Source organism: Desmodus rotundus, chromosome X (assembly GCF_022682495.2).
Source record: "Desmodus rotundus isolate HL8 chromosome X, HLdesRot8A.1, whole genome shotgun sequence".
In the NCBI taxonomy this organism is placed as follows: Eukaryota; Metazoa; Chordata; class Mammalia; order Chiroptera; family Phyllostomidae; genus Desmodus; species Desmodus rotundus.
The window spans coordinates 100,675,165-100,702,368 of NC_071400.1; the positions used below are offsets into that span (position 1 = coordinate 100,675,165).

The 27,204-nt window shown below is 51.9% G+C and overlaps 1 protein-coding gene across 3 annotated transcripts; it reads right to left on the minus strand.

The window, feature by feature from the left end:
- Positions 1 to 27,204, minus strand: LOC112313323 (CD99 antigen). Of its 3 annotated transcripts, none has more exons than XM_053917137.2 (10): positions 27,052 to 27,204; positions 16,647 to 16,676; positions 14,781 to 14,825; positions 13,506 to 13,550; positions 12,852 to 12,920; positions 9,589 to 9,633; positions 8,528 to 8,602; positions 8,287 to 8,400; positions 1,611 to 1,667; positions 1 to 561 (listed from the first exon to the last, which is right to left on the minus strand). In XM_053917137.2, exons 1-10 carry the CDS (start codon positions 27,116 to 27,118, stop codon positions 536 to 538), a joined length of 573 nt encoding a protein of 190 aa, XP_053773112.1. In that variant the 5' UTR covers positions 27,119 to 27,204; the 3' UTR covers positions 1 to 535. The 3 variants fall into 3 exon arrangements, with proteins under 3 accessions (XP_053773112.1, XP_053773111.1, XP_053773113.1); XM_053917136.2 differs by having other exon boundaries at positions 8,528 to 8,605; XM_053917138.2 differs by lacking the exons at positions 1 to 561; positions 1,611 to 1,667 and adding an exon at positions 3,063 to 4,646 and having other exon boundaries at positions 8,528 to 8,605.

Consider the following 27,204-nt stretch of genomic DNA (forward strand, 5'->3'; position numbering starts at 1 on the left):
TGGCTTCTAATTCCGTTTTATTCTCCTGCTATAAAAATGTCCTGAGCCACGGAAGTTGGAGGAAGCGGATTGAAGGGTCCTCTCGCTTTGCAAAACGGCCAATGCTGGGGAAGCTTCCGATGTGCCCGGTGAACACTCAACACGTCCATGGCTCGGGGTTTCTGCAACTGGAATGACGGGCACTTTGCGATGGACAGTTTGTCACATCCCGTGGGGACCCTGGAGGGCCTTGCAGAAGGTGCGGGAAATTTTCCTGTGGATGTCAAACTCCTGGTTGGGCGCCGTCATCTACCCAGGACAGCGACAGGCAAACCGCTTCTGAAGATTCGGCCCAAGGATCCAAGATGAGCAGGGGACGAGGCTGGTGCAGGTGGGGCCGCCCAGGCGGGGCTGGTGCAGGGGGGCTGGTTCCCGGCACGCTGCCCCAGCTGGCGCTGCCACCCCACCCCACCCCCCTGCGCCCGATGTTTACAAGTGCTGCCTCGCAGTCCCCTAGTCCTGCTCTGACCGCCAAGCTGCATGTGCTGGCCATCTGCTACTTCTCGACAATCGTCTGTTGAACTGCCGAGGACAAAGAGACAAGAAAAGACGTCACACAGCATTCCCAGCTCCCCCCTGACACGCCCGTGACTATCTGTTTCTTGCAACTCTGGGACGTGCTGACTCTTGCTATCGAAAGATAAATGGGCCCAGAACTGCTCCTGGACAGGAAGGCAAAAGCAGACTCACGTGCTAGCCACAAGCATCCGTAAACTCCGCGGTGGGATACAAGTGTAGCCAGAAAGAATAAACACTCCAGGAAAAGGGGCAGAAAGGGAGAGACAGCATGCTGCACCCGCCACTTCTCTCAGGCACTCCAAACCCTCTGTCAGCTCCCCAACTTCAGACTGAAAAACCGTCTGAGGAGGGTTCTTGTTTTTTTTCTTATTTTACAATGATCTGTGGCTGCACTTCCCTCATCAGTTCATTTGAGGTTTAGAGGTCTCTCTCGTATTTTTGGTGCTTAAAGACCAACGTTCGTTTTAAACATTTCCCCCCGGTTGGAAACAGCACTGAAGTAAACACTCAACTTCCTCAAAGTCTCTATTTTGAGCAGTCAAAATCCCTTTAAAATTGCATTCAACACAGTTTTAATTTATCAGGTGCCCCGTACAGGGACACCTAGTGGGTTTTTCTTTGCCATTTTCAAAAGTGGTCTGAATCTCAAAACACCTGCCTTTTGCCCCGTAACATAAACAATTGCCTCTTGACCCCGCTCTGCCCCTGGAGAAAGAAAATTCCGTCCAAGTGGCCCCGGAAGGGGACAAAATACCGTGTCTCAGAAGACGCCCTTTGCTTCTTGCCGGCTCCCCGTCTATGTACTCAGGGGGCGCCACTTGGAAAATCATCACCACGGGAATTTCAAAGAGAGTCTGAAGCCTCAAGCCCAGGGAAATTTAAATGTCACCTCCCGAACACATCCCCTCAAAGGGAGTGAGACAGAAAGGATGCAGTGCGGTGTCATACAGGGCGCTGGAACGGGGGCAGGAGCCCGACGCCGCTGGGAGAGGCACAATCACAGACACCCCGGGCCAGCTGTGGGCCAGCTGTGGGCAGCCCCCCCTTCTCACCGAGCGGTTCTGTGTTGGTGGTGCGATTGGTCTCCATGTTGATGTCCCCCTGGTCGGCTGCAAAGGAGAACACAACAGCCCCCAAGTGAATATGCAGAGAAGACCCCCAATTCTGCCCTCGGGCTCAGCGGGGGCCCCCCACGCCTCCCCCCAACCCCAGCAGGGAGGCCAGAGCTCAGGGGGCTGCCCGCCTGCTCCTCACTTTTCTGTCCCACACTGTTTTAAAACAGGGCATCGTCCTTCATTTCCATAATTGTTATGATAACGTACTTTGCTTACATTAAAAGTATCTTCGTGTGATGAAAGGTGCCTATGTATTCTATGTCATTAGGGAAACAGGCAAAGTGACAAAGAACAAAACCCAACTACACTTGACATTCTGGCAGAGGTGGTTCTACTCTCTCTTCTGGGCACGCGTTTATTTTTTTACCAAAACATTATACTGCGAATTGTATCTTGCTTCTTTAACCGACATTTCTAACAGTTACACATTATTCTATTACGTGGAAGTGTCCTAATTTGTTAACACAATGTTTTTCTTAGTTTTGGGTGTTTGGATTATTTGTAACACTTTGCTGTATAAAGAACGGCGCCGTGAAGACCTTTACGAATAAATCTTTTGGGAGAAGGAATACTGCCCTAAGGTCCATTTCTGAAATGGGAATTTTTGCCTGCGAGGCCTGAAGTTCTTGCTTGTCTTTACTCTTTACCGTGGACGATTTTCAACGCACAGAAACGTAGAAAGAATTGGTAAAACAAACTTCTATTTCAGTCGCCTGGACTTTGTAGTAGGTACATTTTGCCACATTTCCTCCATGTATTTGCAAAATTGTTTTTTAAATGCCCAGCAAACGAGGAATCTGGAAGGGCCACTGAAACACCACATCAGAAAACAAATCGCCGTTCCTCAGAATCATGTTTGACTGGGACCTATTATTGGTTTATTTCCACAATTTTGCAAACACGCAGCCACACACAGACGGCCTCCTCCTGACACGTTCCCCGAGGTGCGCGGCCTGAGGCGACCAAACCCAGGACAGAGTGGCAGATGTTCAGACACATCTTTGCTGCCCAGGACGACGCAAGCGAGGCACCTCCCACGGGAAGACGGACCCAGACAAGGACATCGGATCCGTGTGAATCTGCGTCCTGTACACAAAAGTGTAACCTCAGGGAAACCGCATCACGCGTGCTGAGCCCACGTTCGCCCACGGACACGCAACTTCTCATGCACGTCACGCTGTGTAGGACCTGATTCCCCAGGCACGGACGCCCTCCCCCAGCTACCAATGGCTCCCGTCTCCGAGACCAAACGCCTGCCACTCAAACGGGAAGGAAGCAGACCCAAAGCGGAGGGACGCCGAGGGCCACGGCATTCGTTGGCTGGCGGGGCGGCCAGTGCGTCGCCAGCCCCAGGCACATTTCACAGCACGCTGCCTGGAATCTGAAACCTTTCGTGTTTAAAATTGGTTTATTGAACTTGCTGGGGGTGACATGGGTTAATATGATTATATAGATTTCAGGGGTACGATTCTACAACACATCATCTGTATGTTGTGTTCTGTGATCAACTCCCCAAGCCCCGTCTCCTTCCATCACCGTTTACCCTCCACACCCCCCTCCGCCTCCCCCACCCCCTTCCCGCCGGTCATCATCACACTCTTGTCTGTGTCTACGAGTTTATCCTTATTTTTTTGCTCAATCCCTTCATCTTTTTCACCCAGCCCACTAGCCCCCTCCCCTCTGACAGCCGTCGGTGTGTTCTCCTTGTCTATGAGTCTGCCTCTACGTTATTTCTTAGTTTACTTCATTCATTCCATTCCCTGTATGAGGGAGATCATATGGTGTTTGTCTGCCTGGCTTCTTCCACTGAGCATAATACTCTCCAGGGGCACCCCTACTGTCGCAAAGGGTAGGCTTGCTTTCTTTTTCAGGGCTGTGTAGTATTCCATTGTGCCGATGTTCCACAGCTTTCTAATCCCCTCCTCTCCTGATGGGTTTTCATTGCACAGCACACCATGGGTGTCTACCAAAATAAGACGTAACCGATGAAACAGCAAAGACATTGTAATAGGACAGTAAATGTTAGGCAACCAAAGAAAAGGCCCGTATGATCTAGTACAGCAAGAGCCAAAGGCGTTGTGGGTGAACACTTCTGCACCCACGGCCCCACCAACAACCCCCATCCTAACCCCAAAACCTCGGCCCCAAGGCACCAGTGCAGCACGCTGGACCCCCCCGCCCCAGATGCAAAGACGAAAATTCATTTGACGCCCGTGAAGCAGACGGGCGAGGGTGAAGAGGAACCAAATACCCAGGGATGATTCTGCGCTTCTGGGGTGTGCACAGACTGAAAAATTCTCTGAGGCCAACAAGAATCTGCCTTAAAATGACAATACCGTGAGGTGGTTTGGATACCCCTAAGTACGTGGACTTCCCCCCCAGCTCCCAAACATAGAGTAGTCCCCATATCTGGACAAGCCGATTACAGACGGAGAGTTAGGAACTGCTTTGTGGGAGATGGAGTGGTGAATGCACCATAATGAAAGTCTACCGGCTGTGAGTCCAAGTGTCTGAATCGCATCTGGGGTGTGACAGGTCAGAGCCAATGACCCGGGTCGGCTTGGCCCCAGGACGATGCAGGGAACATGGTGGCCGTCCTCTGCCCTCCGGCCGAAGGCACCGCCAAAGGTGACCTTGGTGACGAACTTGGTTCATGCGTGGCAGCTGTCCACCTTAGTTCTTTCTGCGGGGTTTCACTTGAAAAAGCAACGTCGGCATGCATCTTCACTTTCCGAAGTGACCAGGGCAGTAATTCAACACGCGTCCATGTATCACAAAGGGACAAAACAAGGGACGTCATGGGATGGCAGGGAGTCTGGGAGCAGGTGACGCGGAGGCATTCGCTAACACGGGAGGGGAAGAGGGCCAGGAGCCGTGTGGCCGGGCATCTTAGGAGACAGACACAGTGATCAGACAGGACGGTCTGGAGGCCCTCACAGGGGGGTTCCGGTCTGCCCTACATCTTTGCTTCATCTGAAAGGGAAGGTTGGGGAAGAGAGAAAACAGAAGTGAACCGTCTGAGAGGTTGGCTCCCGCTGTGCGCCCACGCCCCAGGCGGCAGACACGGGCTGTTAGAAGGGCGGAGGAGATGTTAGAACATCGGGGCCTGGCTCAGAAGCAAAGCGAGAGAGGCCTGAAGAGCAACAGGAGGTAGAATCAGAGCGGAGACCAAAATTAAAGGGGTGTGAACGGGAGAGGGAGGGAAGGAGGAAAGTAGGAAGGAGGGGAAGAGGTGGTGGAAGGCTTGGAGGGATGATGGATGGATGGATAGATGGATGGATGGATGGAAAAATTGGTAGATGGGTGAACGGTTAGATGGGTGGATGATGGATGGTTAGATGGGTGGATGATGGATGGATAGATGGGTGGACAGATAGGTGGATGGACAGATGGATGAATGGATGCACGGTAGATGGATGGATGATCCTGGATGGATGGAAGGAAACATGAACTGAAGAATAGATGGAGAGGACGGATGAACAGGTGGAGGGAAGGAAGGAAAGAAGGAGGGAAGATACAGCAGTAGCGGATTTCACCAAAGCCTCAAGAAACCGCTACCAAGCAGACGCTGCCCGAAGCCGGCGGATGGGCCCTGAGCAGCGAGATCCAGCTGCAGACACAGGGAGCTGCCTCATTCACGTCCGGTGACAACAGCCCACAGCTGGGCTCCGTCAGTGCGCGTCAGGGGCCCTGTGAGCAGGCGCGTGGAGCAGTTCCTTGAAGTCAGCACGCCAGACCACAGAGACACGCAGCAACCACGCGCCCCAATCTGAGACGGCGTCAGCGGCGCACCGTGAAACCCAGGTCACAGTTTCCGGTCTATAAAGTCAAGTCGTCATGAATGAAGAACCCGTCTACCAACTTGTGCGGGCTGGAGACACGGATACGTTCTCCATACTTGAGCTCAACACGTATTACCGAAAGGCTCCCACACAGACTTTGGCCGAGACGGACCGTGTGTGATCAGTGTGTCTCCGTGTTGAGAAAACAGCTCCGCTCCGCCCGAGACTCATCTCGATGCCAATTCAACAGACACCACAAGCCTAAATGTCCACTCACGGAGCCAAGAGAGAGAGTCACTCTTCTGCACTAGGGTGTGTAGGAGAATACCACCTAATTTCCTTGGTGTGAACGGTGCACAAGAAATGACAAATCACAAGCTCCGGGTCTTGAGTCTGACAGAGACTACAAAGAATTAAGCAGTAAAGTAGCACCTGATGGTCATTTAGCCTCAGAAGGACAAAGGACTATAGAGAACATTTTCTAGGGGAATAAATGTAGCTCACTTTCTCAGTGCCATGTGTGGACTCCTAAGCTCCCCTGAGCCAATTATTCAGAAAAGAGGCTCTAGTTTTTGAAAAACGGCAAGGGCAACTATTTCTACCCGGGGAGCTGTCCATTTTCAAGACCATCCACCCCCCAAAACGACAGACAAAATGCTCCGATGAAAACCGAGACCCAGGGATGGGGTCGCAGCTGGTTTTCCCAATTTCTGAATCCCGTTTCCAAATAGTGGATGACGTCAAGTCTATTCAGACCCTTTGGGGGGCTTCTCAAATCCCTGTGCCTTGGGACATAAATACCCTCCATAGCGCCACAATATCCCAGGGGTCCATACATCCAATAGGCCAGGTGACAGAAATGCTTTATAACACCAGGATCTGCCTGGGTTTCACCTGAAGATTTGGGAAGATCTGTGCCTCCTTCCCCAGCAAGTCCGCCGGACCCTCTGCTGGCTGGACATCAGGCTCTGAGGTGAGCATCGTCAGAGAGGAGGGAACATGTGATTAATAAAGAAACACGCCCTGCCTGCTGTCGCTCAGTGGATTGAGTGCCAGCCGGCGGACCAAAGGGTCGCAGGTTCGATTCCCAGCCAGGGCACATGCCTGGGTTGTGGGCCAGGTCCCCAGTAGGGGGTGTGCAAGAGGCAACCACACATTGATGTTTCTCTCCCTCCCTCCCCCTCTCTAAGAAATAATTAAATAAAACCTTTAAAACAAAGAAAAAGAAACACAAGTTCACTCCCACTGAACTGCTATTCCTTTGACCTCTCCGCTGTTTCTAGGAGATGCAAGAGAAAGGGGTGTTTTATTTTGTTTTCCGCCTCTCAGTGATAATCGTTAAGTCTTTTTTTTTTTATCCTAATCCAAGGACATGCTTAGTGATTTTTAGAGAGAGGGGGAGGAAGAGAGAGAGAGAGAGATGGAGAGAAACATTGATGCGAGAGAGATGTATTGATCCATTGCCTCTCACATGCGCCCCGACTGGGGACCGAACCCACAACCCAGGCATGTGTCCTGACGGGGAATCAAACCCGTGACCTTTTGGGTTGATGCTCCAACCAACTGAGCCCCACCAACCAGGGCTAAAATTGCGGGTGTTTACTAGCAATCTCATTGACTTAGTCATCCATCCAGTTGGGCACCCAGGGCTGCCCGCCATTAAGTCAACCCACCATGAATTCTTGGGCACCGCCAGATAGAAGGCACCCGGTCATAGGTAAGAAATCAAGGCAATCAAGCACCCTTCACTGCCAGAAAGGGGATATCAAACCAGCAGCTCTCTTTACGTCTCTGAATTCACAAAGCTGTGCAGGGTTTTTTCATTTCAGGCTCTAAATCGCGTGTGTGAACCTAAACATCGACTCTCATGGGACAAGAATGAATTCCGTCTGTATAACCCAGCTGTGTGTACATCAGCATCTCTCCAGACATGGTGGAGATTCCCCTTTAGGCACATGAGGCCAACGGCTAAACACAAGTCAGCATTAGGTCGCAGGAAGGATGAGAAGTTCAGACACCAGAAAGCCCCTTCCGTGGAACAGAAGGATCTAGCCCCTGGGACCCGCTCCCAAAACCCACATCACAGCCCACCCCTCGTGAGCCCTGCAAAAATGCAGACAAAACCTAGAAAGAGATGCCGAGACACACGTGGCCATCAGCTGCGTTCAAAACAGAACTTTCAGACCCCAGGACAAGGCTGAAGAAGTGTAGGAACTTTTGCACAGAAGGCACGAACGCACCCAATGAGGGAGTTGCCGCCACGGAGCTGCGCACGCTGCCATTCTGGCCCTCGCCCTTGTTCATCTTGCATCCCATCTGAGGACCTTCCCAGGAGCTGCCGGCACCAGCTTCTCGCACAAAGGGACCCAGTGGCCCTGTGTTGGAGTTTTCATCACATTGCGGGTAGAGAAGAAACACAGTGGCCCTTTGGGGATGACGGCAATGCCCACAGCCTCGGAGCTCACAGGTCTTCCATACTCGCTCCGTCCCAGCCCACCTGCCAAGACGTTCACGCACGATCTCATTGACCCCCACGGAAACTGTTCGGAGGAAAGCCTATCACCTCCCCCTTTACGGATGGGAAACCAAGGACCGGAGTAGCTAGCCACACACAGAAGTTGACACAGCTCAACAGAGGGCATGCCGGGATCACACCCCATCTGATTCCAGTATTGTAGCCACGTGAGGGTCAGTCAGCCAAGTTCCCCCTGTTTAGCCCCACGTGAGCTCTGCGTCTCTACGTGGCTTTGTTTGTTGGTTGGTTTTTAGAGAAAGACCAGGGTTCACCCTAGCGACGCACAAGACAAAGGAAGCAGGCATGGAACTCTTACTGTTTTCTTTGAAGCACAGTTTCTTCTTCTGGTAGGCAATGAAGCTGGAAATGGCCCCGGCCACGGCCACCACCACGGCCCCTATGATGCCAGGGACCACGCCCTGGGGTTCGCCTGGGGGAAGAACGCAGGGCACTGCTATGGGACCGCGTCCGCTGAAGGACGGCGGGCAGTTCAAGCGGGCTGCCCAGGCCCTTTCCGGACACCCGAAGCCACGGTGTCACAAAGCAGGCCTACGCACCTTGTTCCTCCCCGTCATGCCTCTGGTTGCCTCCGCCTCCGCCACCGCCGTCGCCAACACCACCGCCGCCACCTCCTGCTGAAGAGAAGGACACACGGGTCGACCCATGACATCACAAGGATTTTTGGCGAAGAAAAACGCATAGCAAGGAGCAGGTCCTGTGACCTTGACTTGTGAAGGGACCTTCACAGAAGAGGCCACGGCAGGGACAGCACATTGAATAGCAGGGAGTCCCTTTCCCTGGTCAGGCAGGCTGTCCCTGCTCTGTGGAAGGTGTCATCTGTCTCACGCGCTTTTACCAAAAAAAAAAAATTAATGCAAACCATCCGTGTGCGGTGGGCTTCAGGACAGCCACCACCTAGGGAGTCCCAAAGGGGCCTCCGGACTTCTGTCCCGTCATCCTGGACATGGGGACAGCCCAGGCCAGGGTCCCAGACCCCACCGGAGACCGTGCCCCTGGTCATGGCACAGGTGGGAATTCAAGACATATTTCTGGGGGCTCCCAGCAGCTGTAAAATATATGAAGGCAATCTACCTATAAATATAGCAAATGCACATAAATACATTCTAACAATTACAAACGGATGATATCATTCCGTGCCGGTTGCTTGATAACTTTCGATGCTGTCTGACCCCGAGTATGAGCTAAGCTTTCAAAGACAGAAGCAGAAAACGACGTTTGTAACTAACAGGGATAATGAGGGTCCTTGGGGAAAGTCACATCTCTCCATTTCCAGGGCCATGGTTTCAACATTTTTGAGTGACATGAATCTGCCTAAGTATCTGCCTAATTACAGCAGACAGAGGTGAGTGGGTCGATTGGGACACATCTGGGAAGTTGCCACTGAGCTCCATCCCAGTGGAAAAGGAGGAAAGGTCCCCAAACCACACACAGGACAGCCAAGCACCAGCTTCCGCAAGGAAGGACGTAGGGTCCACACCCTTGGCACATTCAGAGGGTCAGGTCCAAGGGCTCAGCCTCTCGACCCTTGCTGATTCTGCACCGCAGCTGAGCCACAGGCTCCCACAGAGCAAAGAGACAGAAGCGGTAACAACTCTACCTCCTCCGGACGTGTGGTCAACCAGGTCGGCATCTGAAAACCCACCTAGGGAAGAAAAACAGGGTCACCTGTCACATGGGAACTGCTGACAGCATCTCGATGTCTCGGATGGAAGGAGACCCACCATGAGCACCCAGCGAGGGGACCCCGCAAAGGTGCTGCTTCACGGAAGCCATCTTTCAAAGAGGCAAACGACAATTGAATTCCATTTGTGTGTCAAAAGTCCTATAACCAAAAGTCTGCTACTAAACCAGAAAAAGAACACCCCCCAAAATGGAAAGTGTACCCCATATTTTGGATGGATATAAATGTAACAGTCGGAAAGGGCTTGATCTCATACAGGTTTGTTTCAGTTACGACACCTGTTTTCCACCCTCCACATTGCAAGTTCTTCCTATTTCTTCAGTCTGGACTCAGAGGTGGGACTTACTGGGTTGGCCAAAAAGTCCGTGTGGTTTTTTTCCATAAAATAACAGATGCATTTTTCCTTTTCCCCAACGACTTTATGGATTTGGATGCTTTGAGTGCGTCGGCTCTCTCCCGCGTGGTACAACATCGGCTGTTCTTGACGGGATCTCTAGCCACCGCCACTGGGATGCCTGACCGCAGGGCATCGCCCAGCGAGACCCCTCCCTCACGAAGCGTCACAAACCACTTCTGGCACACCCGACCCATCACCACGGCGCCTTCTGCACACACTGCACAAACCTTTTCTTTGCATTTCAGCTTTTACCTTTCTTGAAAGAATAAACCCTACAATGCCAAAAAATGTTGCATATTTTCTTCCATCTTCAGCATTGGCATGGCTGCCCCCAAATTCACGTTTTTATGTGTTTTTTTTAAATGCACGCTGACATGCCAGCTGTCACGACACAGTCTGACAAAATCGTTTCGAATGAAGTTGAAGACAATGAAGCACTATGAGAGTCACCAAACGGAAAAAAACAAAGGAGTTTTTGGCCAGCCCAGTATTTTAGGCAACTAGATGGTAGCAACACGGGAGATCAAGCAATAGTTTTAAATAGCCTCTTTGAGTTTGGTGCTCCTGCCCCATAAGCATGAGCTCACATACGCGTGGTATCAGGGTGTGACCAACACACGAGGAAGGCACCCAGCAGCCCAGCCGAGGCCACCCCACACAAGGTGACCCCACCGGAGCCAAACCAACGTCAGCCAAGCCCAGCCCACACTCATTCGGACACCATAACTTTTTAAAAACATGCAGCCTCCACATTTAGGGTTGGTGTCTTCGGCCGCGACACCCAGCAAATGTAACCCATCAGCTTCGCAACAGCTATCGTGACTCACCGGAGTTTCACCCGTGAATGCAAACACGTATGTTCTATAAAAACACCCTTCAGTGAAACTCATCACGGTTGTGCGTTCAAAGAAAAACAATGACCATGTTTGCTGACCACACGCGGGGGCTACCATGGAGCATGATTATGCCTTTTTAGGAAGTAAAAGTGAATATGGATGGAAAGACACTTCTGTAAATGAGTATCGGTCTTTCCAAAAATAGGTCTTTAGATTTTAGCGGAAGTCGGGTGTGACAAATGTCTGCTCTCTCAGATGTTAAACTTGGCTTGGGTTTTCTAGCCCAGGCATAATAGTACAAATACAAGTACATCGTAAAAAGAACATATAAATATAATAAGAAAGGGAAACATTTTGTATAAATCATTGGGCAATAATGTGACAGTGTTAGACAAACTAAGAAGTGAAAGAGAAATTATTAAAAGTTAAAAGGCTGTTCACCATGAAGTGTCTAGTTTAAAAAATCTTTAAGACAGAAATAAACAGAAAAACAGTGCACATAAAAGGTAATCACAGAAATAAATAAAAACTGGGAGAAACAGTGTGGCTCAGTTGGTGGGGCGTCGTCCAGCAAACCAAAAGGTAGCCAGTTCAATTCCCAGTCAGGGCACATGCCTCGGTTGTGGGCCAGGTCCCCAGTAGGGGGCGCATGAGAGGCAACCACACATTGACGTTTCCCTCCCTCTTTTTCTCCTTCCCTTCCTCTCTCTCTAAAAATGAATAAATAAAATCTTAAAAAAATAAAGCCCTACAGGGGTACTTCGCACATATCTAGCTAAACAGTTAGAGTTCTAGAATCTCTTTTTAAATGCACGAAGATGGCTTAAATTTGCTTTTGTAATTCATAACTCCAAAATTTCAGAAGAAACAAAGTAGACCATTTTCAAATTGGGAGATTAGTTATAAGAGCATAGAGCTGCCATTAAAAGTTATGTGATAAAAACTATGAAAGGACATGAAAAAATGTTTATAGATTATTAATAAGCAAAAAAAAATTTTATGACCCAGAATAAGTAAAAGATTAACATTTTTACTTAGTTTGTTTTATCTAATTCACACATAAAATACTGAACAGAATAACCATCACTATGTTTACAGTGGAAGATGAAAAATATTTGTATTTTTCTACATTAAAAAATTAAACAAATATATAAAGAAAAAAACTCCCGAAACCTGAAATTTGAACAGGCATTCAATTCAAAAAACTGGTGCTAGCCAGGTTATTCAGAGGATATGGTGATGTGCCAAAAAAAGGCAAAAAGGATGAAAAAAGCAAGCTGACACTTTTTCTTGTATCAATTCTGTACATTTAAAGTGTTGCTGGGCATTTATCCAGTGGAATTCTACTCAACCATAAAAAAAGAAGACAATTTTACCCTTTGCAACAGCATGGGTGGACCTGGAGAGCATTATACGCAGTGAAATAAGCCAGTCAGAGAAAGACAAACACCATATGATCTCATGTGGAATCCAATGAACAAATCGAATGAACAAGCAAAGTAGAGACAGACTCGTCAATGGAAAACAGACCACAGCGAGTTGTCGGGGGTGGGGGCTGGGGGGTGGAGGCATCGAGCAAACAGGAAACGGGCTCACAGACATGGACAACCGAGTGGTGATTGTTGGGGGCGGAGGTGTAAGAAGGAACTTAACGGTAATGGAAAAAAAAATAAAGAACACTAAACGAAAAACATGAACTCTTGCATTCAGTTCTTTAAAGGGCCCACAAAAGCTTGGAAGTAAAATAAGCCACTGCCCCATAAAAATCACACACAAACCGAAAGGACCTTTTTCAAGCCTGCCCTCGCTGCGGGGGAAGACTGGAATTCTCCTACCCAGAACAAGCAGAGTCAGCACGGGCAAATCTGAAGTTACCCCTTGCAGTGACAGACACAGGCTGTCCTCGGAAAACTACCCACGGCACCTGAACGGATCTCGGGTCTTACCAGAGGTTCCCGGGTGGTTGGGGTTTGGATTCGGTTTTGGTCTCGGTGGACTGGGAGGCATGGGATCATCTGTCGGTAAAAGAGTAGAGTTGCAGTAATGAGCCATTTTCGGCAAAGAGAACGAAGCATCCATTTGCACGCAGAGGGTCTACCCAGCGAGCCCTCGGCCCGCCCCCTGCCGATCTCTTTCCACCGTCTTCCAGCTGCAGAACTTCCGTTCATGTGCCATAGAAAGTAAATGCCAGTGTCAGGACCAGCTGCCATATCTGTGGGTCCCCCATGCAAAATGACAATGCTGGGTCCCCAGGCCACGCAATCGGTATCAATAATTTCAATATGGCAGCAGCGAGAGCGTGCAGCCACGGACGGGCCCCTTTGGAGGGAAGGACGGTGCCTGCCGGTCGCACGGAACCAGCCTGGGCAAGGGCAGCCGGCTTGCCTTCTATCCCCACAAACAGTGCCCGAGTTTCCGAAATAAAAGTGAGCACCCAGATAAACTCCATAAACAACACCGCACCCATTCCCTAGGTTTTGCTGGTTGAAAAAACCAACAATTCTATGTATCGTTTTCCAACGAGGAAGCTCTTTGAAATCACACTCATTTGGTGCTAACAAGCAAGTCAGCCCCGGAGCGGAATTACGACAGTTACTCACCGTGTCCTCCCCCAATCACCGCGTCTTCTAAACTGAAGTCATCACCTAGAGAAGGGACAGGACTTGTTAATACCCGAGTTGTGCGGTAAAAAAGCAAAGCAAAAGGCGTCCTTCGGAGAAAAGCGTCCCTACGTCCCTTCGTATCTTTCCGTTCTGAGCAGGATTGCAATGGAAAACCCATTGTCCCCAACCAATTTCCATATCGTTCATCTCTCAGACGAAGAGTACAGGATTCAACAAGAACAGAAGTAGCTGATCAACCAACGGCACCACACAGGCCGAGGTGGATTTCCAACCCCACCTCCCGAAAACTCTCTCCGGTTTATTTCCCATTCTCCGATCATTCCCCTCCAAATGGCCAACAACTCCTGCAAGGTGGATCGCCAAGACATGGGGACAGACACGGGTGACCAGATTCGTGTGACAAAGTCCCTAAACAATGGTGGCCCTGACCCAGGTGTCCTTGATGAATTGATATGACAATTCTGGGTGGTTTCCAAGGACGCCTTCTTGGTTTTAAGAACTGTTTTCGCAATTCTGGCAAAGGCACTGGCACGCCCACCCAACAATATACGGAACGACCGTGAAGCATGAATGGGATTGGATGGTGCCTGCCACGAGGAGCTCGTGGTAGCACAAATTCACGTGGCCAACCACAACTTCTCCCACAAGGTGTAGGGGCCTGAAGCATCTCAGCACCTGGGTGTGGACGAGGTCGTGCAAACCCGTCACTCAAGAGACAACCTTCTATAAACGAGCCCAATAATTAAGCAGATGTATTCTTCCGGAAAATAAAAAGTCAGAAGAGCTGCAGAACTTGACACATGAATTTTACTCCGAGTGGCTAACCGCCACTAAATTAGAGCCGTGACCAATTTCCGTCTTTGTCCCTAATTTCGGTGTTTTATTTGACAGCATCGTGAGCATGAGTGCAAAGATGCCGAAGTCCTGGAGGCTGCAGTGTGAATTTTCTCATGGGGTCTATGCGGGTCTCGGCCCCTAAAGTGATTTCTCCAAGCGTCGGACACTCAGGGTGAAGACCCCTAGAAATACTTACTGTCCAAAGGACCCGAGAATGTCTCACGGGAGAGTCCCCACCCTCTCTTGCAGGAATCATTGGGTGTCACAGATACAAATCTCAACCAGACCATATACAGAGCCCCCGAGTTCTGAGTATTTCTATTTGTCCGTGTCTCATCCAGTTCTCAGGGAAACCGGGGCGCAAGACAATAATTTGCCCACTCTCTTTGCACACAAAGAACATTTGCTTCTTACCAGATGAGGGTTTTTTGGGGGTTGGTGTGGGCTTCTTCTCAGTGTCTAAAAAAAAAAAAAACAAAGACATTTCTGTCAGTAAAACTCACAGCCCGGAAACAAAGTCAGCTCCCTAGGATGCCCCATTTTTTTAAAAAAGTACTCAAATCATGTTTAAAATTTTTTTTTTTAACATTTACCTTTCATTAAGTCAACCAGTAAGAGTGAGAAATCCAAAATATCGAAACTGGAAATCATGAAGAATACTTAACACCCTTACACCTGCTTCATCATCTAGTTTATTGTTCCTAATAACGTCATTTCCCACACCGATACATCGTGTAAAATAGCAACTGTTTTCTATTTTAAAAGTATTATCAGAACAATTCATTCCAAAATTTCAAATGTCTGAAGACACTCTTCCAACGTCTTCACAAAAGCAAGGCAGCCTGGGTGGAAAAATAAAAACATCGGTGGACTTTGTAAGGTTTTTAAAATTGTTTTTATGTATTGATTTGCAAGAGAGAGAGAGAGAGGAAGAGAGAGGAAGAGGAAGAGAGAGACAGAGAAAGAGGAAGATAGAAACAGAGAAAGAGGAAGAGAGAGACAGACAGAGAGAGAGAGAGACATTGACTTGTGGTCCCAGTTACTGAAGCATCATTGGTTGCTTCTTGTACGCACCCTGACCGGGGATCGAACCCACAACCTTGGTGTATCGGGACAATGCTCTAACAACTGAATGACCTCGCTAGGGCTAGATTGATGCATGTTAATCCCCAGAATTTTAGGGACCATCATTTTTGTTACTGTGATTCGTCACACTGAATAAAATCAGGCTTTAACAGAAAATTCCAAGTAAATGACCGCAACCCCCCTGAAGAGGGTTTGAGCCTGTTTTCAGCTCAATGTGTCCTGAGAGGAAGGGACCTGCCACCCTTGCTCGAAACAGCTCCGAGCTCCCCGGGACCCCTCCCCAGGCTGGTCCTCTGGGAAGCAAAGGACAGCAAGCTGAGGTCCCCAGGACCGGGAAGTGCCCACCACTTGTCTTCCAGCAGCCAGGCAGCAAGACTTCCTCAGGGGCGAGATTACCCTACGGGCGCTCGGCAAAGCTCTGCCTTCCTGGGTCTGAGTCCAGCCTTTTGCCTTGGGCCCCAGGCATCGCAAAGGTATCCTGGGTTGAATCCTCGGCTGCCCCCTCAAACTCGCATCCATTGGGATCCCCCACAGGGGACCTTATTTGGAAACAGGGTGTTTGCCGATGACTATCGATTCGATCGAATGATGACAAAGGTTATGGTCCATGAGCACAGGTCCTTATAAAGTTCCTGCCTCCGTGAGGAGCACGAGCTCGGAATACAGAGGTGCAGCTATCCAGGGAAGCGCAGGTGGGACTCACGCCCAGGCCGGCGCCCCTGCTCCATCCTGTCTCGGCATGCCAGCTGGACATCCCGTCCCCAGGCTCCTGCCACCGTCCCTTGGCATTTGTGACCACCGAAGGGTGCAAAATGTACTCCGCAAGAGTACCTACCCCACCGAGGGCATCTTGCTCTCTCTCAGCTTATCTGTCTCTCGTTCCCACAGTGCAGCACACCTAAACATATTTGCTGTGTGTCCCACTGAAATAGTCACGGTATCTTCTTTAAAATGCTGTTAATAAATATCACTCAATGCCCTGGCTGGTGTAGCTCAGTGGATTGAGTGCCGGCCTGGGAACAAACCGGTCGCCGGTTCAAGTCCCCCTCACTGCACATGCCTGGGTTGCGGGCCAGGTCCCCAGTAGGGGGCGCACGAGAGGCAACCACACACTGATGTTTCTCTCCTTCTCTTTCTCCCTCCCTTTCCCTCTAAAAGTAAATAAATAAAATCTTTAAAAAAAATGTTACTCACCGTCCAGGGCATCCAATAAATTGAAATCATCTAAGAGAAAAAGAGTCAAGTTAGAACTCAGGAGAATCCAAGCAAACTTGCAAATTAAGAACGCACCACTAAGAAAGGGGCTGGACTGGGCAATGTTTGGGGTACTTGGCAGGACTTGAAAATGCACTAAAAATGTGTCCTGATTTGTCTTCTCATTCTAAATACTCACTTCCATGCCTAGAACTGGTATGTCACTTTGCATGTACAACAACTGAGGATGGTAGAATTCAGCAGAAAGCAGAAGTGCGGAACAGGGTAATTTCGCCTGCGCCTCGTTCCACAAAAGGGTGGCCCTTTGAAATTGCTGCGGAAGGATTTCCAGCCCGTGGAGACCGACAGCTTTCCTGCGCGTCCACGGGCGCGCTCACCCACAGCCAGGCACCCACGCACGTTTACGCTTCCCGCCCCCCCCCAAAAAACGCACTCTCTCCACCTGAAGCCAGGGGCTGGGAGCTTTCTCCTCGCCTTCCCTCACCACGGGGGTGACTTCCGAATCGGAGGGGCTCTCCCGGGAGTGTGGACAAGGCACCCGCGTAACACAGTACGAGAGGGGACGAAGGGGCCTTTCGGGGAGCAAACACGCAGGGGTCTTTGGCGTTGGGAAACCCAACAGCGACAGAGTTGAACGGAAATCCCAGGTTTTTACGCCTAATGCTACTAATTCGTGCGATTTCGCCCTCAGGAAGAGAGGGTGGCCCCAGAAACGAGCCAATCCCTGCGAGCGTTATAGGGAGTCACAGATGTGTTGAGTGTGCGTGTGCCAGTGCGTGTGCCTTGATGTACGCGTGTCCCCAGCCCAGCTCAGCCCTCTCGCTGCACCGGCCTGCACGCTGGGTTCAGCCCCCCACTGAGCGACACCCACTCTCTGACGCGCCTCCTCCTGCCCACCCCCAGCCCAGCCTGCCTTCCCCAGGCCCCACCAGCGCAGAGGTCCTACTGTCTGTCCCTCCGACCCCCCTCGTCCTCAGACGTTTCAAGCCAGCAACCAGACGCTGTGAGACCGCAGGCAGACGTGGAGTCTGCAGCTGGGGAACGTGCAGGGCACCGGGGTCAGGACAAACGCGAGCTGTGGGTACCTCCGAGGAAACCCGGGTGGCCGTGGTTTCCAGCCGGCCCCTCACAGCTCCGCGAGCTCTGCACGCACGCAGGCGGTGAGTCACCCTGGGCGAGGCCCCTGGCCCCAGGGTACAGGGCTGACTCACCCTGACTGCCCTGCCCCTCCTGACCCTTGTCTGATTCTGGTGGTTTCTCCTGAGGCCAGTCATCTCGGGGAAGCACACAGGGGGACGGGGACGTGAACGAGTCTCCAGGACCCTGGTACCTGGGCTGCCTGGCGGGGGTGGGGGCACCGTCACCTGGGACAGATCCACCCACACCCTGACAGGTGCTCCTGGAGGACCTCAGACTCCCCTAAATTCCACCACCAGGGTGGACTCCTTCAGGAATAAGGTGGGCATGGAAAGAGTCACCATGGGGACTTCTCAAGATTCCATCCCTTATCTGCACAGCATGTCCTATACAAACACAGCGAGAACTCACAGCGTGGCGGTGAGAACAGAATACAAATAAAACACCTACAATAATAAAGTGCGTAACTCACACGCTTTGCACAGGGAACGTACAAAGTACATAAAGAAATGTGTAGAATGAACATCGAAATAAATTATATACATGCAACTAGGATAGATAACAATACAGCTCCAATAATAGATTATAAAAATTAAAAATTACGCAATTTATATATAGGATGTGTGTGTGTGTGAATTATATAAATCTATAAAACTAACATGGAAATAAATTAGAATAGAAATAAAAGGTATGCACGATAATACATTATCGTGATTATGACATATATAACTTATTTATATATAACAAGTATAAATTATAAAAATAAGCAGATATAAATTATAGTGGTAGAAGTGAAATATGAATGTTTCTAACAATAAATGATATAAATTGTGTAATTTATAATTACATATCATTTATTGTTATACCTTATAAATTACACACTTTATAATGTGTACGCAGAACTTATAAATCATATAAATAAATACAGAAATTAAAATACATGAATTCGAGAAATAAAATTGGAACAGAAATCAGTGACAACATATAATAAGAAGTTGTAGAAGGGATGAGTGACCTAGCTTCAAGACAGAACCTACTAATGATATAAGAAATATAGGTAAAAATAAAGCAGAAATGATGTGTAGAAAGGACATCAGAACAGAAGGAAAACTCGGGCAGTCGGACGGGGCCTCAGACTTGCGGGCTGACCCTTGAAGAGCAAGAAAACCATAATAACGACAGAATAACAGCACAAGAAGGCAGGGATGGATTTTCTCACGGCCGGCTACCTTCCTGCAGCTCTCTAGACAAGACAGTTGAATTCCACAGCTCGGTGGCAAGTAGGAGGGGAGGAAAGGAGGCCCCACCCCACCCCCCACACCCTGCACCGCGTGGTCAGGCGGCCACACCTGCTCCCGGCTCCTGCAGCCCTGCCCCCGTCTGGCTCCTATCCCGGAGTTCTTTCCTTCCGCCCCTGGTCTCTCCGGGCCTCACTAAGAACCTCGGTTGCACAACAGCCGGCAAAGCCACGAGGACAAGACGCGGCAGCCAGGCACACACCCCACGCCCCGTGTCTGCTCACCCCAGGCAAAGGTTTCCCGGTAGGGCCGAACCCCTAAAAACCGGACGTCCAGGTGTGCGGGTGGAGCTTGACGCAGGGTAGCCTGCATGTAGAACATTCTAGCATAAAGCCCAAGCTGTGCACACCCAGGACAGGCAAACACGGAGCCCAAAATTCCCAGGTGAGGAGGGAAGCAAGAAGCAGCGATCACGGCAGTTGGGTACATTTTAATTTGGTTTATTTTTAAAATATTTGGAACGCCCCGCTTTTTCGGGACGGCTTCTGAAATCTACCTTTCCAGGTACACGTGATGTAACTTTCTGCCTCGGTCTTACAGTCGCCCGGGTTTGGCAAGCTGTCTCATTCGGGGAGCGTGGATGAATTCGTGTCAAGAATGAATGTTCTAGCGGAAAAAAAAACGTATTCAATGTATTCAATGGTCACAGTCCATTAAACAGCTGAAGCCCACAGGGTCTGGCAGCCCTGCGAGGTGCCGTCTGTGGTCACAATAACTGGACTGGCCGTCGACGGGCCCCCAAAACATGCTCTGCTGCCCCAGCCTGAGAAAAAATGAACCTCATGGGCACGGCGAGCTTTCAACGCGACTCTGTGTTTCTTAGTTTTAAAGCCTCACGCCGTCACGAACCTAACCCGTGTCCGAGGCGACTTCAGGTGACAAGAGGCAAGCCTGTTTCCTCCTCGTGGGCACGTGAGCCCCAGGGCTCAGAGAGGATCGGGCGCGGTCCTGTAGCTCATTCTACAATAGACCTGATGATAGCAGGTGAACTTGCCCCCCCCGAACAAGCTCCGGGGGAACCTGACCCCGCTAGCTCCGGGGAGCCGTCCTGAGGGACACGCTTTGAGGCTTACAGGGGGGCAAAGACCACCCAGGACCCTCTGCTCCCTTACCTCCACGCAGAGTGCAGTTCCCAGGACTCCACTGAGTCCCTCTCTGCTGCTGGGAACTGAATCCTAACGGTTCCTGTTGTGTCTGACGGATGTCACCGTGTGGCCACTAGCCCATTTATAATTGTCGCCAGCATCTTGGGAATGAGTTGTGAGGCCCTCAGAGTCCCAGAGTTTGGGCACCTCCCCCCTCCCTGAGTCTTCACTTGCATCCGCCACTTGGCCATAAGTGTCAAACCTTTCTTCATATACCAGAAAAACTCTTATTGATGCCTCAAAACCCTGAGAAAATGACACCTCCTCTGGGAAGCCTCTGTCATTCCTCATGGATGCAGGGGTGGGTGGATAAGTAAATGGTTGGGTGGATACACGGAAGACTATGGGTGGGTGGATGGATGGATGGATCGATGCACAGATGGATGGATGGACAGATGGATGGAAGGATGGACGGTGGATGGATGGGTGCAGGGATGGATGATGAGTGAGTGGATGGACTGACAGCCTGGTGAGTAGAGGGATGGTGGAATCCACAAGAAGTTAGAGAGACCTCACTGATGGATCTTAGATAAATTTGCTACCAGGACTGAGAAATTTCTCTCTGTACCGAGCTGAACTTCCCTAAATATGGGACACTCTCTTCCCCCACTGAGCCACATTCCTCGTAGAGGCAGGTGTCCCTCCATGGCCCACACCTGGCGAGCTCGGGGCTACCTACACAGGCAGCTATCCAGGCCCAAGGCCACGGGGCCCATCAGCCAGGGGCCACCATGGGCAGAACTTATTCCCGCCTTCATCGGTCCCCACACGCGGCCGTGTGACCCTGAGCAAGCTCCTGAGCTCTCTAACCTCAGAGACGCCATCTACAGAAAGGGCCCCGATAAATTTATTAATGGCGCGGCAGAGATAGAGTAACCAAGTGAGCAAGCACCCTTTGAAACATGTCATACAGCCCACACATGTCAGTGTTACGGAAAACATTTCAGCATCGAGAGAAATGCCGAGTGGCACGTCTGGTGAAACAAGGCATTCCTGGTTTTTTCCTGGACTCCATTGCCCGGGACTGCGCCTTCGTGGGCTTTTAAAAAAACCCTGATGGAGACGCAGCCCCCTACTAATAACAATCAGGTGGCACAGGTAGGTCCAGGCAGGAGCAATCCCTTCAAGCTCCGAAGGGTACCGTGCTCTGGGGCCAGGGCCGAGACCCCCAAAGCTGGGCTTCCGGAAGCCACCGAAGGGTTGCTGAGCAGGTCCACATTTGGGAGCATCACTTGGGCACCAGGAGAGACAGAACACAAGATGGAAGGAGTCACGGGAATGCCCAGGGCACAGAGCAGCATCTTCTTTGTCTGGGCCCTGGGGAGTTGATTTCCTATAACTGGTTTCCCTAGAAACCTCTCTATTTCATCTTATGCATTAAAAAAATGATATAGCATCCCGAGGGGGAGTCTCTGGGAGCCCTGAAAACACCGCAGGAATCCAGGGAAGGAACTAGATGATGGCTCTGTGGATGTGCGGATCTCGTTGGAACAAAAAAAGAGGTGGAGAAAGGAGCCCGGGCCGAGAAACGTTCAGGAGGCGACGTCAACTATATCGGCTAACAGATGGGACGTAAGACCAAGGAGCTGGCAACAGTGACTGGCATCTCTTCCGTTTGCGAGTCTGGGCACATGGCCGTATCACAAAAGACAGGGATGAAGGAGGAGATGCAGGAGGGTGAGGAAGTAATCAGAAGCTGCAGGTATGATGGACGAGGAGACAGCATTGGTGCAGCCGGATGGACCTCATCTATCAGCAGTTACCTGTGTAAGCCTGTGGTGCAGACAGATTTGGGGTGGGACCCCGAAAAGCTCCATCTGTGCATCTCTGCCTTCCATCTAATCCTCTGCCATTTAGCTACCGTCTATCAAGTACATCTACCCATCCATCCATAATCTATAATCTATAATATCTATCCCTGCATCCTTCCATCCGCCCATCCCTCCAACTACATACACACCCACCCACCCATCCATGGACCCATCCAGGCACACACACATATATACACCGTCTATGACGTCCGTCCGTCCGTCTGTCCATCATCCATCATGCCCAGTGGCGTGCCACCTCACGCCAGCCAGGCCACGGTCCTTCAGTAACTTTCTCAGCAGGGAGAGGCCCCCTCGTCGTCACCCACCCCTGCGAGGCCCCTGTTCTTAACCGCCCTTGCTGTCTCTGCGACCCAGCCTACGCTCCCCTTCACTGTCAAACCCTGGACCGTGCTCCTCACCGCGCATCCCTCCGTGGGGGGAAGGGGGGGACACGTCCACGTTCTGCTGAGTACGTGGCAGGCGGCACCACTTGGAGTCACATCGTGGACTGAACCCAGGCCCTCTGCACAGGAAGATAGCTAACGAAGGCAGAAGTGGACCGCCACTCGCTGGCTTCTTGCTGTATTTAGAAAACTTACATGCTTGCAAGCCCATCTGCCCCACCCCCATCAAGAGAACAGGCGCTATTTATGCTTCGTGCACAAGTCACTCGGGCGCGTTGTGGTCCTGTGGAAACACACACCTTTTCTGGTCTGCATCCCTCCCTGGTCCAGCATGCCTGGGCAGCGCCCGGCAGGCCCCGGTGTCTCAGAGACTCGCAGAAGAAGCTGGAACTCTGACCACATGCAGGGTGTCGGGCGGAGTTACGGGAGCTCTGGCCCTTCAGAAACACAAGCTGCTGACCCCACCCCCACATCCACGGGCCCCCCCGTGGGCCCCAACTTGCTGTTTGAGAATCACTGGTTGGAGGACTGGCCTCTGCCTCTGCGGTGAGTAAAAAGGAAGTCTGTAGCTTCCTGTTTAGGAGATTTAAAAAAAATAATAATAAAAGAATGACTAGCAATAGCAAGAGAACTGCGCGAGGGAAGGCGTGTAAGAGTGACTCATTCAGACAGAAATCTGAAACACACCCAGGTGTTCTGCTCCCAAAACCGGTCAAGAAAGAAAAAAAAAAAAAAGAAAAAAAAAAAAGGTAGGCAAAGAGTAAGAACAGGAATTTCCAGAAAGGGAAGCCCAGGGCAGGACTATCTACAGATGTGAAAGATACCCTTAATCAGGTAAATAGGAAGAGGAATTTGATGAGTTAGCACCTTTTCGGCCAACAGATGGGCAGAGACTAGGAGCAGGGCATGGCGGGTGGTGGGCCAGAAGCCTGCAGGACAATGAGACCGCATTCGGAACCAGTGTGGCGGCACCGACTGGGCCCCATGAGGGATGCCTCTTGGGCAGCCTGGCCATTTTTCCAGAAGGAGCCAATTGTAACAAAATATTGTCAGACACGTGTCTTCTTAGAGGTCTTGGTACAGCTTAAGGGCAAAATGTCCATTGAAACTAAGAGTCCCTGTGGGACATCGGGAAAGGGAGTTGTCTTTCCCTCCCTTTCCTCCGTAGAATTTCTTTCTACGTCCATGTCAGATGCATACACCTCTTGCAGCGGCTGCAGGAGCCTCTGTTCAAATACACGGCATTGGCTTATACCCTTTGTCTTTCTAGAAGCCAACAAGAAAGAGGTCTCTCTCTTCCTTGGCGATCTTGCTGGCCTGTGATGTACTCCGTAGTCTGTTGTCCTGTGCATGTGTCATTCTTGGAGGTTCGGGAAATCCGCATAACTGCAGGAAATATTTTCCAAAGCATTCTCTCGCCCCCCACCCCCGACAGAAAATATCGGGAGGTTCCTCTGTGGGCACACCCACGCCGTGATCCACCACTGGATTTGGCAAGGCGGTCACAGGACAGTGTCTATGGACCCCCTGGGGACAGGCCCCCCAGTGTGAGGACCCAAGGAGACCAGGTCATGGGGACCAGGCACTGGAAGAGGCGCTCCTCAACTATCTGGGCATCTGAAGAATTCCACGTGGGCCCCCAGTCCCGAGCCATTTCCAGCCTCAAGAGACACGTCAGGCTTGTCTCCAAGCCGGTCACCAAAACAGGGGACCCTCTTCCCTAAACCAGACCATCATGATGGGAAAGTGTGACCGGGAAGGGACAGCAGGAGGGCTCCCGTGGAGGACTCATCAGCTGGAAAAAGCATCTACATCATCTTCCACCTCCAGCAATCCTGCGATGACCCCGCACTGCCTTCTCTCCTACAAGACAGTCTTCCACCCGCCCCCAGGCCCGATGGAAAAAAGCGCTCCTCCCCCTTCAATGAAGTGGCTGAATATCTTGACATGCAGACAGTGTCTGGAAGCATCAGTGACAGAGGGCGCGGTGAGGTGGTGAGTGGGTTGCAATTAAGCTGTATCGGGGCCCAGCAAGCAGGTGGGACGGTGGATGGCTTTTCTCTGCGAGGAAGGCAGCAGCAAGCACCCTCGGGGGCGAGTCCACGGGCTGGGGAACGCAAGCCCCCACGCAAGCCTATGCTTGTTGGGGGGACGGCGGGGAACCCCAGAGACTGGCCGTGAGGCGTCATCTCAGGTGGGCTTTGCAGCTTCCAAACAGGGGAGACGCAGAACTGACTTTGGGAGGAGGGACCCAAGTCACGCCCATCCTCCCTGAGGTCATCCTCATGACCGGTGGCCAACAGCCCGTGGCACAAACACCAGAGTCCCTCGCCCTGTGCCCCAAGGTCATCTGGGGCTGTAGGACTCTCTGATGTGGGGCATCATGGACCCTGGAGGGTGTTGAGCAGAATCCCCGGCTTCCACCCAGCAGATACAGGGCCACGCCCTTCCCAGTGACAACTAAAAACGCTTCCAGATATGAAGTGTCTTCTTTTGGGGGAAAGCCATGTCAGCGTAGGGTTAAAGCCACGTCTTTCCTTCCGTGGTCTGCCTTGTCTCCACCCCCGAAGGTCGGAAAACCCCTGGAACACGGGGCCCCAGGACCCAAGCACTCTGAAGTCAGGCCAGGGTCTCCAGCTCCAATGTGGAGACCTGTCCCCGGGCCTCACAGGACTTTCGCAGCCGGAGTGGACACCAAGGCACCAGCGAGTTTCTGTAACAAATTGTTCTCCGTGCCACCAGCCAGAAAGGAAACTTTGCTGATAAAACCCAGCTGCGTCTTCAGAACAGCCTGTTCCTGTCCCCGGCCCCAGGACGGGAGCGGGGAGGGGGCACCTGAAGGAGGTCAGCGGCTACTAAACCTCGAATTTCTCTGCGTTTTGGGGGGCCAGGCTGGCTCCTGTTACCTGCCTATCCCCCTGCTCCGTGTCCCCACACCCACCGCTGCCACCAGGTCAGCCAGCCAGCATCTGAAACACATCAACCAACTTCATGTTGCTAAGCACAGTCTTCATCAGAAGCGGGCAATTCCGGGCTAACAGTGCTGGGTTTTTTTTTTTTTTTTTTTATGTCTCTCCCCTGAAAACTTTCAAAATGACTTGTTTGGGGGCTGCCCTGACCTGCAACCGCAGACTGACCAGAAAACCATAGCCACAGAGCTGGTCACTCTCGCCGATATTGACCACCTCACCCCACCCTTGGGGCCCTGTCCCATTCACCTGTTTGGATATTTTCCCCCTCTGCCCCCACAGATGGCCCTTGCTGGGGCAACCAGAACCAGGGCTCACCCATTTCCCTGGAGGCAGGCACACAGTAGGTGCTCAGAAAAAAAACCCATCAGAAAACCATAAACAAGTAGCAGAGAGGAACCAGTCAGAAACTTTGGAGGAGCTGGTGTGTTTTTAACGCATGGAACATACACGGACAACAAAGCAAAACAAGAAAATCTATAAAAAAGGGGGGGGGGACAAGGAGAGAGCTTCCAGAAGGAAACAGAGAGGCAGGATGCCTCTCCCCCGCTCTCCGAAACGCCCCCACCCCGGGCCTATAGATCAGGCTTGATTTGCTCCGAAGTCACGCACCAGGCCTTCTCCGTCCTCTCGGTCCTACGTCGGGTTCCAAAAATACACCCAGCGCCCACCAGACCAGTCCTGAAACTCCACTGCCCGCCCCCCTGGCCAGGTAGAAGTGTGGCGGTATTAACGAGGACAAATACCGCACCGTTTGGTGTAAAATCGCACGGCTGGCCGGCGGACCTCCGGAATCCCGACTTTCCTTCCTGCAGGGCAGGGGGGAGGGGCAGCCAAGTCTCCAACTCCCTTTTTGAAACGCAGACACCAAAGCGCAGGCCAGGAACAGGCCGGGCGAGCTGTGTGGGATTGCGGGACCGGGCTGCAGCGAAGTTTCCTGCTCTGGAAACTCCTTCTGTGTCTCCTGAAGGATCCCGCACTGCACCCTACGCGCTGAGAACACGTTTCTGGTCTTCGCGCAGCCCACCCCCCCGGCCAGGGCTCCGCGGGCGCGGCAGTCCCCGCGGCCTGAGGACTAGGCGGGCTTTCGGACTCCTCCAAGGCCCGGAGTTGGTCTAACGTTTCCCTCCCCCACCCCGCGGCTGTCAGGCTCCCGAGCAGCGTCCAAATTTAGGCCCGGGACGGGACACAGGGCGTGGCTCGGAGCTCCCACCGCGCCCCAGAACAAAGGAGTGCGCTGGGGAGCCCCGCCCGTGTGGGGGCGCAAAGGCGGGCCCCGGGAACAAAGTTTGCCCCTCGGGTGGGGAAGGCGAATGTCACCGGTCCCTCCAGACCCCCGCGACTTTTCACAGTTGGTGGTTTTGTTTGTTTGGGGGTTTTTTTGGAAAACCAGAGCTGACGTTTGTCCTCTGGACTGCGCCCAAAACGGCCCGCGAAGAAAGTAGGCGGAAGCCCAGCGCCGGCCGCTCCTTGGGGCGTTGGCCACCCGAGGGCACCACGCGTCCCGCGCGGCGGGGAGACTCCAGCTGTGCCCGGTGCACCCCCTCCCTGCGCCCCTCCCACACCGGGCGCCCGCGGGTCTCCCGGGGAACCCGCGTCCTCCCCCAGCCGCACGCTCACCCTGCGCGGACACCAGAGCGTTCAGCAGGCCGATCAGCAGCAGCGCGAGGACAGCCCGGCGCGCCATGGTGCGCCCGGTGTGGCGAAGGGACGATCCCCGGAGTGGCGCTCGCGGGCGGCGGCTAGACTCAACCCCCCCACCCCCACACCGGG

Bases quoted from the DNA above. Each gene is read 5' to 3' on its own strand.
- LOC112313323 (XM_053917136.2), bottom strand. From the start codon at position 27,118: ATGGCGCGCCGGGCTGTCCTCGCGCTGCTGCTGATCGGCCTGCTGAAC. The intron at 14,826-16,646 runs GTGAGTAACATT...TTTTTTTTTTAG, and splicing joins TTTATTGGATGCCCTGGACG to ACACTGAGAAGAAGCCCACA. The intron at 8,401-8,527 runs GTGCGTAGGCCT...TTCTTCCCCCAG, and splicing joins GCATGACGGGGAGGAACAAG to GCGAACCCCAGGGCGTGGTC.